This window comes from Bacillus rossius, chromosome 2 (genome assembly GCF_032445375.1).
Source record: "Bacillus rossius redtenbacheri isolate Brsri chromosome 2, Brsri_v3, whole genome shotgun sequence".
In the NCBI taxonomy this organism is placed as follows: Eukaryota; Metazoa; Arthropoda; class Insecta; order Phasmatodea; family Bacillidae; genus Bacillus; species Bacillus rossius.
Genome location: NC_086331.1, coordinates 68,020,782 through 68,032,920, shown reverse-complemented (window position 1 = coordinate 68,032,920; position 12,139 = coordinate 68,020,782). Strand labels below are relative to the sequence as shown.

At 34.3% G+C, this 12,139-nt stretch overlaps 1 protein-coding gene across 3 annotated transcripts in view; it reads left to right on the top strand.

The window, feature by feature from the left end:
• The first annotated feature begins 303 nt into the window (after positions 1–303).
• Positions 304–12,139, top strand: part of LOC134529347 (synaptojanin-1) — a 214,961-nt gene continuing 203,125 nt past the window's right edge. Inside the window, exons 1-2 of one of the 3 annotated variants that reach the window (XM_063363309.1) lie at positions 353–507; positions 2,688–2,848. In XM_063363309.1, coding sequence (XP_063219379.1) covers positions 506–507; positions 2,688–2,848 — 163 coding nt within the window. In that variant the 5' untranslated portion in view covers positions 353–505. Of the gene's footprint in view, positions 508–2,687; positions 2,849–12,139 lie in introns of all 3 variants that reach the window. The other 2 variants (XM_063363311.1, XM_063363310.1) reach the window with 2 other exon arrangements.

Genomic DNA, 12,139 nt, shown 5'->3' with positions numbered 1-12,139 from the left:
GGCGCGTGATGCCAGTAGCTGTGCATGGCCACCAGAAAGTTCCAAATCTGGCATCACGTTCTGGTCTCTCTCATTTGTAACAAAATATTTGGATTAAAATGAAACCAGTTTTAAGTAATTGTTGAATTAATAGCCTAATATCGTGGTGTTTTTTGACATTTTTTTAAAAGTATTTTTTTAAATCTGGAAATTAATTTACATATTTAAAGTTTTTTAAATTTTATTATATGTAATGCTTTCCTTACATTTTGTGTAAACTTCTGTTGTGGGTAAATGTTTTTGTATAGAGTTATTTACTGAAAATCCATCATGGATGCGTACTAAATGTGTTTTGTTTGTGTTCTGTTCATTCATATGAAATTGACGGTCAATTTCTTGCAATGGCGATGGGTAAATTGTACCGCATTTTTGAAAAGTCAAATCCACCAAACCCATATAGCGTTTTAATGGAACAAAGAAATAGAGAAGAAACACTTATGTTTGAATCTCAAGCTATTGCTGTACTATGTAAGTAATTATTTGTTATTAAAGTTTTATTGTTCCATATTATCTTAGTCATACACATTTTAAGTAAGTCCATATTTGTATTTCCCAGAATGTTGATTTAATGTTAATACTGTATTAAGTTTGGATTTATGGAAGTAAAATTCGTGCTGAAATATTGCTTCAAAAGATTACAATTCTAGGCCCATTAAACAATTACACTGAAACGGACGTTGATCACGTTAAACCGTGACGGATATCTAGGAAAACTTAACGATTGCGTTTGCGACTTCCTCAATGCATGGAATAACATCCAAAGAGATTGAATTTTACGGTTACGAAATACTTTTTTTTTTTAATGAGCCAGAGCATAACACAGTAAGGATTTCCATAGTATATAATAAAAATAAACCATGAAGTAATAGAATTCAATTGATGCCTAAACAATTTTTAAACTATTTATAACATTAACAAACTTGGCTACTACTACAACCAAATAATTGGCTTCTATCCGTCGCACGGAGTCGTGTAATAGGAAGAACTGGGCATTGTCGAGCTAATCCGTGTGGATCCATGTCCGGTGTGTGCCATTTTAGATGCTCTGTTTCGTACGATCTGTCTCCACATGCATGTCATTGTAGGCTATTGCACTGTCAGCAGGCAGGTGTTAGAAAAGCACATTGCTCTTGACATCGGACCCACCTACCAATGAATTTCTCATGCTCTTAACAGAACAATAGATTATTGCTAGCAGCTAGCAACACATTCATAGTACTTGTAATATAACAATTAGTCATGTTTGTAAAATATAGAAAGCAAAAATTCCTACAAGGTCTGACACAGTAATTATCGGACAGTGCAGCTTTTTAGAATGGAAAGAAAAAATTGGAAAACATTGTTTTCACACACAAAACACTTCCTTAAATCTACTCCTAAGCGATGGTTTCATAATTCCTACTAGTTTGTGAAAAAGTAAAATTTTTATATCTCACATTACAATACATGTGCTTTTACGCTGCCGCTTAGGCCCTTAATTGTTTACCCAAGATAAATAGGAATATATGTTTTCCATATACCTAATAGGTTCCAGAATTAACCCTGAAAGGAAGATTTTTTTAATTCCTACTGATTATGAAAAATTAATAGTTTACAGCTTACATTACAATACCTGTGTATTTTTTTGGAGAACTGTAGTCAATGTAGGTGTTGTAATAATGAAATTTGTTTAAATAATGACTTTATTGCAGTTGTAATGAATTCATAATGTTTGTATTTAATGTATGTTGTTTTATTAGAACAAGTTATTCTAATATGAATTGTTTGTTTTGTTACATTGCATTTATAGGACGTACTGTTTTGAGTCACACTGTAACGAACGAGTCTAATGTTAGCATAAAATTTGAATTAAAATGTTAATGTCTTTCATTTTCTGTTAGGAATATTTGCTGTGCACTAAGTAGCTAACACCTTGAATTTTGCAGTCTTTCCTAGAAATTCTTCGATTACAGCTGTTGTATATTCTGTGTTCGTTATGGCTAGTGTTTCATGTATCCAAGTTTATCCTTGGATCCTGAAGGCTTGATATTAATGGCATTATTCTGTTGTCTTGATCCTGTGAGCTTGATCCTGTAGTACGTGTTGTTTACTGTTTTAGTTCATTATGTCAAAAGATCTGATGTCATGATCCTGTTGGCTTGATCCTGTGGTAAATGATGCTTGCTTTTGTTTTAGTTCAGTACATCAAAATATCCTGATGGCATGATCCTGTTGACTTGATTCTGTGGTACATTATGCTTGCTGTTTAAAGTACGTCAAAAGATCCTGATGGCATAATTCTGTTGGCTTCATCCTGTGGTACATGATGCTTACTGTTTTAAATCAGTAGGCCTATGTCAGGAGATCCTATGCATAAAAAACATATTGTCATAAATGAATTATAATCTAAGTTGAATAAAAATAAATTTTTTCAACCTAAAATCATTATTCTTAAGTATTTCACAATTTCTTTCATGTGCAGATACTTCTGACGTAGGTACTGAACTAAAACAGCAAGCATCATGTACCACAGGATCAAGCCAACAGGATCATGCCATCAGGATCTTCCAACGTACTGAACTAAAACAGCAAGCATCATGTACCACAGGATCATGCTATCAGGATCTTTTGACATACTAATCTAAAACAGCAATCATTGTGTACCACAGGATCAAGCCAACATGTTCATGCCATCAGGAGCCAGCCAAAATGATCATGCCATCAGGATCCAGCCAACAGGTTCAAGTCATCAGAATCCAGCCAACAGGATCATTCCATCAGAATCAAGCCAACAGGATCATGCCATCAGGATCAAGCATTCAGGATCCAGGTATAAACTCGGATACATGAGACACCAGCAATATCAAACACAGAACATACAATGGCTGTAATCAACAAATTCCTTGGAAAGACTGCAAAATTAAATGTGTAAGCACATCACGTATTCTTTAAAGAAAATTCTATTCAGTTTTTTGCCTCCCTTTAGATTCATCCTTTACAATGTGACTCAAAATAACTTAGTACCGTACGTACTTAAATGCAATGTAACAAAACAAATTTTTCATAATGCAATTACATATTCTAATAAAATAACAAACATAGAATATAAGCAATAAAAATTTCTTACAGTTGCAATACAGTAGTTATTTATACTAATTTCATTACACCACCACCACCTACATTGACATAAGTTCTTTAACAAAAAAATTTAAAAAACCCAAAAGGGTAAACAATGAATGTCTGCGATTGCATGAATACATATACATATTGTAATTTAAGCTGTAAATTATTTTTTTTACAAACCAGTTGGAATTAAGAAACATTCCTTTCAGGGTTAATTCAGGAATGTCTCAAGTATATGGAAAACATATATTCCTATTATTTGCGGGTAAACAATTAATGGTGAAGGCAGCGTAAAAGCACAGTTATTGTAAGATATAAAAATTTAATTTTTTTTTTCACAAACTAGTTGGAATTATGAAACCATCTGTTCTGAGTAAATTTAAGGACATGTATAGTATGTGAAAACCATGCTTTCCAATTTTTTTTCTTTCAATTCTAAAAAGCAGCTCTGTAAGAGTATTACCCATGTTAGTTGTTTTATTAGAATAATTAATTGTAGTACAAAATTTTTGTTTTGTTACATTGCTTTTAAAGTACGTACTATTTAGGGTCACAATGTAATGGACGAGAGTAATAGGAGGCAAAAATTTGAATAGAATTGTTAACGTCGTTCATTTTCTGTGAGGAATTCGTGCTGTGCAGAAGGAGCTGACTCATTGAATTTTGCAGTCTTTCTAAGGAATTCTTTGATTACAGCCATCGTATGTTTTGTGTTTAATATGGCTGGTGTTTCATGCATCCCAGTTTATCCCTGTATCCTGAAGGCTTGATCCTGTGGTACATGATGCTTGCTGTTTTAATACAGTACGTTGAAAGATCCTGATGGATGACCCTGTTGGCTTGACCCTGTGGTACGTTATGCTTGCTGTTTTAGTTAATTATGTCAATATCCTGCACATGAGAGAAATTGTGAAATAAGAAAGAATTATGATTTTAGGTTGAAAACGAATCCTTTTTATTCTACTTACTATCATAATTAATTATTATATGACAACTCTTTATGCACAGGATCTTTCGACGTACTGAATTAAAACAACAGCGAACATCATGTACCACAGGATCAAGCCAACAGGATCCTGCCATCAGGATCAAGCATTATGTACCACATGGAAATGAATGATTGGAATATTATAGCTATGTTCAGTCAAATATTTTAGAATAAACTATTGTAACTGGATTGAACTTCAGCGTGTTGTGTGGCCCTGGGTTGAGACTCATTGTAGGGGTGTCTTGTTCAATCTATTGTTGTACCTTAATGATCAGAGACATGAAAAATGGTAGTTAACTTGCTGAAGTAAAAGAGCAGGAGCGTGTCAGGTCACCATCTCACATTTGCTTTAAAAAATTACAGCAGTTATAACCAGTGGAGACAAGAAGTGTGCTAAAATGATTTCGCCCCAAAAATGTTTTTACCCATGAAGTTCGTTCAAAATAAAAAAGGTGGAAAAAAAGTGTGTTTTTCAAATGAGCGGCAATTCAAAACTTTAAAGGATTCCATTGATTTTTTTTATAGCTATGATATTGAACTACAGAGTGGTATAGTTCCAATGAGCCCCATGACAATATCTTTAAGGGGGGAAAAATAAAAAATTTGACAAAAAGTAATTGTTTTGGATTTCCAAAAAAAAATTTACATGAAATAATCAATTTTCATAAAAAGTAATTCTGGCAATATGTAGACCTATTAGAGTAGTTTTACAGAAAAAATTGTTTTTAAATCAATGATGCATTTAGTTATTAACATTTATCTTTAAATTTTCCAAAATTTGACAAAAGTGCAATTTTTGATTGACAATTACTCGAAAAACCCATTTCTTAAAAATCTGAAAATTTGTCAGTTTGTATTACTAACCTTTGTTAATAGCATGCACTTTGTTTGATAGTGTGTTTGTGCCTGTAACCATTTCTAGAATTTTTTGAAAATGGAAATTTATTACATTTTCTAAGAACTACATGCTCAATTAACAAATATGTTTTCTTGATCTCTAAATAGGAGAAATAATTCGTAACTAGTTCTGAAATTGGGAAAACCTTGGGAAATATGATGGGGGAGTCCCTATCTGAATATTCCCAGGTGCTGTAAGGGGAATCCCTGGTAGTTTCAAGGGAATTCTCTGGTGACCACAAGGACTACAAGGGAATTCCCAAACTTTTGCTGTTACAGTTCTGTTATGTGTGTTGATGGGTGATGTTAAGCTAGTGAACTAAATCATGTCGGACTTCATTGTACCGAGAGAATTAAATGTGTGGACTACATTAAAAGGCACAAAAAGGTTTGTACAAAAGTAAATGCGTGAGGATGTGTAAGGTGAATGATTTAGCTGATGATATTTAAAGGTTGGTGGGTGTATCTGTCTCAGTAAATAGAAATGATATTTTGTGTAGTAACTGTGTTACTTTTTATAAAAAGAAATTTCTGGAACTTGCTAAAGAACCTGCAGAAGGAAAACCCACATCAGAGAATTTTATTCCAGAGGATGAACTTGTGTTTTAAATAGCACTCTCATTAAAACATTAGATGTAGAAGTATCACCACTGAAATCCCCTTCAGAGGTGAGATTGGATAGGAGAGAAGGTTATGCGAGGAAAAAGCAGATAAAATTAGTGGACAAGTTAAAAACTGTATTTGTAAACAAATTACAAGACATTTATCACGTGCATGTTTCAAGTGAGTCTGAAGATGAAATGCCTGCGTGTGTCAATTGTAGTCTGTGGTTTTCTAATATTGACTCAGCTCCTCATAATTGTAAGTACAATGTAAAAGTGCAGCTACTAACATTGGTGCCAAAAACATTTAGTAAAACTGAATTGAAGGAAAAATTACCCACAGTGTCGAAGTACCTCATTGATAAATGTTGTATAGTTTTAAAAAACTAGCTGCCAGACCCTGCTTCGCATGGCTATACTAATGGAAAAAAATTAAGCCACATTTCCCATTTACAGTAATGGTAAATAAAAAAATTCAGTGAAAATTTATTACAATGCTGTATAATGTAGGTACCGGAGAAAAAATGAATAGCACCGATGGTTTCCCGACTCGTGCCTGCAACGTACAACTGATGTACCCGTATTTCGCTACGGCAGTCTACAGGCAGATCACTCTTGCGCCGCACATTATACATGCCCCTCCTTGTGGGTACGCCACTGCTGCGCGATGCACGTTGCCATGGAGACGCAGAAGGCATGAACAATGCAAAATCCTGTTCTCATGCAGACAAAGTACCCACTGTTACCTGGTTTTAACCACCCATGGGATCTAATTTTCGGAAAATGTTATCCTGCGTAACATAAGGAACATTACTGTGAAGTTTCAAGTCTGTAAAATATATATACTTGAAAAAAAAAGGGCAATAAAAAAACAAATTAAACACAGAGAGGAAAAAAGCAATAGTTTAGGTTTGCGATTTAAAGTGATAAAAAGTATTTAAATACTAATTGAACTCTTATGAGGGTACTGATTGCTTCGTTGTTAATGTCACACAGGTTTTTTTACTTGTATGGGAAAATTAAGAATGATAAGGCATCTAGTGCGTGGCAACAATGTTAATAGGCAATAGGAAATAAACTTCTAGCGCCTGCGGCATTGTCAACACACACTTCGTACGTGTACTGCATGTTGTATCTAACCCCCTCCAACGCATTTGATTCTAAATTGGACTTTTAGTAAGGATCCCTAATGTTATTGATAATATAATATAGCCTATAGCCTTCCTCGATAAATGTACTATCAAACACTGAAAGAATTTTTCAAATCGGACCAGTGGTTCCTGAGATTAGCGCGTTCAAACAAACAAACAAACAAACAAACTCTTCAGCTTTATAATATTAGTATAGATAAGGGAATTTATGATCAACCTTACCCCTATAGTGGAAATCTTTTACCTACACAGGTATAAGCTCTAGCATTATCATATTATACCTAGAAGATAGTAAAGACTGTTCAAGGAAAAGTCCAAACAAAAAAGATGTTACTTGCATTAAAGATGGTAATGGTGACAAAGTAAAAAATGTTAAAAGATTCATGTCAAAGTCAATCAAAGAGGTGTATAAAGCATAGAAAAAGATAACCCTTGTATAAAAATGGGTCTTTCAAAGTTTTATGCTTTTCGGTCAAGGTGGGTGAAAATTCAGCCAGAACAGACTGTCTGTTCTTGTATTTACTGCAGTAACTTGCAACTAATCTGTGTAGCTCTTCGAAATATAACAAATAATAAAATTGAGGAAGAAGATCTACTGAAGTGTTTGTGTAACAAAACAAGGAATGAAGATTGCTGGCTCAAGGAGTGTGGTGACTGTCCTGGCACAGAAACATTAACTGTTGAAAATTTTGGCTTGGATGAAGAGGAAGAAGTTACATTTGCGATTTGGGAACATGGTGACCTTATAAAAAAAACTATCTGTAAATAATTTTCTGGAACATGTAAGGAATCGGGTTAAGATAGCTATTCCTCACAGTTACATTAGGAAAATACAGAGGGAAGGAATAGCTGAAGCAAGAAGTTCTGTCCAACAAAATAATGCTCTTGTTTTACATTTTGATTTTGCTAAGAACTGGTCGGTTGTATTGCCTGATGAAATCCAGACTTACCACTGGCAAACAGATCAGCTTTCACTGTTTACTGTGTTGCATACTTTGGTGCGGGAATAAAAATTTTTGTTGTAGTACCTGATAATACAGCTCATGACTCTGCTCACATTCTCCGTGCTTTAAGGATTAATAAACTGGAAATTTTAAAATTTTGCCAGTTAGAACTTTTGAGTTCAATAGTGTACATTACAGATAGGGTGGCTGGACATTTCAAAAGTAGGTTTCAACTGTATGACTTATGTAAAAATACTCAAACAGTGGAAAAAAAAAAAGGATTTTTTTCTGCTACCGGGCATGGCAAAAGTGCATAATATCTATAAAAGATACGAAGTCATGTGTGATGTCATTGCAAAGAGGAGACTGAGGGTTATTAATAATGCCACTAAAAATAAACAGAATGTTGTTTACATGTCTTCATTCATAGACATGAAAGTTGACCTTGAATCCACCTTTTTGTTAATTTTCAACTGCTCTTACTTTCTTTCAAAATTTAAAAAACACAATAAAACCTTGAGGTAAGTAAGTCTTCATGGAGTACTTGGCAATGATATATTGTCAAAAGAATATACTCATTCCCTTCTTGGTGAAAAAATTTCCTAAAGTTTGTGTTTTGGGAAAAAAGACATTTTTTTAGGAGCTGTAAAAAAAGGGACAGTGAAAAAATTCGGAAAATTTGGCAAATCATCGTCATGATGACCCGTAACACACCACTCATATATCTTCAAAAAAATTGTATTGTATTTAAGTTAAATTAACTGTTATTATTATTGTTTTTACACTACCTAGTAATTTATTTGTCACGTAGTTGGCATAAATGTGCCTCTATTTTCCAACACATATTAAATTGCTATACTTCTGAAAGACATTCGTAGATAGCTTTGTGTACTCAATTATGAGCATATCTGTACGCTGGTCTGAGCAGGTTAGAACAGGAACTGAATGGCAAGCCAGTGTCAGTCTGGAAGTAGACCTGTGCCTGTGCAGATGTAGCTTATAGGCCAATCAACAAGAGGAAAAGTAAGCGCTTTTTACGAGCAGACCTGAAAACTTATATAAGGGTAATTCGAACACAGAATTGAATGGTGCTAATTTTTTTGCAATCGGACTTGAAGTTTTTGGAGAAAAGGGTTAAAAATTGGTTTAAATCAGTTTTTCTCAGATTCTAGGCGTTTAATCAGAAAAAGTTTAAAACCAATGTTGTCGAGAATTAAAAAATACATTAAAAAGGTTCTCAGGTCCATCTTCATATTTGCAAACATGAGCGAGAAATATTGGAGAGAATGTAGTAAACCGTAATTGTAAAAGTGGGGCTAGTGTGCGTGCAAGCGTATGTGTTAACTAAACACAAACGAAGGGTCTTTGGCTATTCTCGGGCCTCTCCGTCAGGACTAGAGAGTGCGAGTGAGAGACGAATCCAATTGTTTGTTCTCTCTTTCTATTTTCTCACTCGTTGAGTATTTTTTGTCTTTGGCCGTCGAGTGTCAAGCGTTCTATATATCTATATATATCCGCGTGTAAGCGTGCCATTTTTAAATCAAATCGTGATGCTTATGGCACGCCATTTTCTTATTCATTGTTCAAAATAGTGATCCTTAAATAAATTTAAAAAAAATATTTCATTTTAACAAAAACTAATAGTTTCTGAAACCATTTTTCTTCAGTAAAGAGTAAAAATAATGAATTAATTTTGTCTGCACATAAAATTAATTGATATAATTAATTCATATAAATGTTTTGCCTCACAAAAATTTATTTTATATCAAATTGAGTATGTATTCTTTTTAAGATGAAATTTAAAATTTAATTATTGTTCCTATTAAATTAATTTTATTTTATACAATTTTAAATTACAGATTTTTGCCTCATAAATATTTATTTGTATATAAAATTGAATACATATTTGCACAAGAAGAATTTTAAGTCTATACATAAAATTAATTCAAAATATATAGGAAAGGATATTAAAAATGTGGAATTGAATTTTTGTGTAGACATAATTTTAGTTCATATTTATTATGGTATAAGAAAACATTAATGCATTTTTTACAGCTTCAAACTCATTATAATTGCAGGAAAAAACTTGAATAGGTCACAAAATAATTGGAATTTAATTTTGATGAATTAAAATTATACTACGACTGCGTGCTATTTCAAATTTAAATTGAAATACCAGTTATAATTATTCAATTAATTGAAATAAATTTTATATTGCACGGAATTTGTATTTTGCCACCACAAAATATTCATTGCCAATTTTCATTATGTGCATAATTCAAATATTTAAAATCAAATTAAGTACATTATTTTAATTCCATAAAATTTTGTTCAGAAATGGAAATTAATTAAACAATTTTAATTCTAATAAAATTATATACATAATTTTAATTCTCACATCACAATTCGGGGAAATAAATTATGTACATAATTTTAATTTTAGATTTCAAATTATTGAAAATATTATAAGTAAAAAAAAAGTGATCGTCCTATGAACAAGGTGAACGATCAGAAACGGGGAGCTCTGGATTCCTGTATCGTATTCTGTTCGTTTTGTGTATAAATTGTTATTACTGTTGTTATTGTTACAATTTTTTTTTCTTTTTTGTAGAATTGTGTATTGAACGGTTGGACACTTCGGAGCAGAAAATTCATTTCAATGTTATTTATCTCGGTTTGCAAAGTCTAGTGCTGTGTGAGTTTTGTATGCTGCATCTACACACTTTGTGGCCCATTCAATTTTTTTCCTGCATTAATGTTAACTCATACCATAATAAAAATGAACTAAAATTATGTCTTGACAAAAATTCAATTCCACATTTTTAGTATCCTTTCCTGTATATTTTGAATTATTTTTATGTATAGACATAAAATTCTTCTATTGCAAACATTTATTCAATTTTATATACAAATAAATATTAATGAGGCAAAAATACTGTAATTTTAAATACAGTGTAAACTCTTTATAACGTCACTCGATTTGACGACAAACTCCTTAAAACGTCGAAATTGCTTGACTTTGGTTGGTTTACCTTGTTTTCTATACAATAATACACTCAATATAGCGTCACGCTCACTCTATTTAACGACGACAATACAGCATTAGAAATCATTAAGCAGTACTTTCTAAGTTGCCGAAGTTGATAAGAACTGCAGCTGTGTACCTTCTTTTGTTTGATGTTTTGTTGTTGCATTATCTAGTACGTGTTTACTTCGACAGACGTACCGGAGATTCTAAGAAATTTTTTCTTTTGTTTTTGTATGATGAACTTGCACATGTTTACCTCAGTCACTAGACTTTTGTCAAGTTGTTACACGTTATCATTATCGCAGTTACTTACAGACTTTAGAACTGTAAAAATGGTAAGTAAACGTAAATCTTTGTGTATTGACGAAAAAGTATTATTAATACGCTTCCTAGAGGCGGGAAAAAAGATCAGTGATGCTGGAAGACACTTTGGATTTAGCTGCTCTACCGTGTCTACAATATGGAAAAACAAAGAACAAATTCTGCAAGCAGAGGAGGATGGAAAATCTGCTAATAAATTTAAGTAACCTATGACGTCGCCCCAAGTGCTCCTCCCAGTCGCTTAGACTGTTGTTGCACATTGCCACCTCTTTGCCCCGATGGCACCACCAGTGCGCGTGTGGGGAGTGAGGGGAGTGTGGGCAGAGATAATCTTGCGAGCCGGATTATTGTGTAGCGCCAGTATTGCACGGATCGCCAAAGACGACAGATCGCAAGTCGCGCAGCTGCCGCGGGAGCAGCATAGTGAGTGTTTCTGTGGGTCGAGATGCGCTCGAGGCGCGTGCTCGCAGACGCAACCATGGCGAGGACACTTCTCAGATTCGTTTTCTCGTTCCACGACGAAAACCTACGGTACTCTCTGGGGCAGTGACACCCAGCGGGACAGTGACACACCTGCGCTAGGCTTGATCCCCCAGGCCACGAGGCTCGAACTCCCTCTACCACCCATCTGAGCAGCCGGGACTTCCACCACCACCGACAGGATCAGCCCCAGCCACGTCAAATTGGCACCCAACGTGAGGCCTTCAAGTCATTTTCAAACTTTCAAAGTTTCAAATTACAAAATTCGAAGTTTCAAATTTTCAAACTTTTGTCAAAATCATAAGTCTGAAACAGGGTGACGCAGTAAGGACAGATGTTGTCGCGCGGGTACAGGAAACTGGCGTGCCGAGGCGAGATAAGGCGGGCATGAGTGATTAGGTGTCAGCGCGTCTCACGCCGGGATCAATTTGCCGCCGTCTCGCCGAACTTCCGCCGCACAACACCCGAGCGAAGATAAGATTAACGCCATCGACACGTCGTGATAAACATTATCATGTTACAACATCGCGCCGCGGGAGCATTGTTTTTCTCTCCCCAAACCCCCGCGAGTGTAACTGAACTTTGCT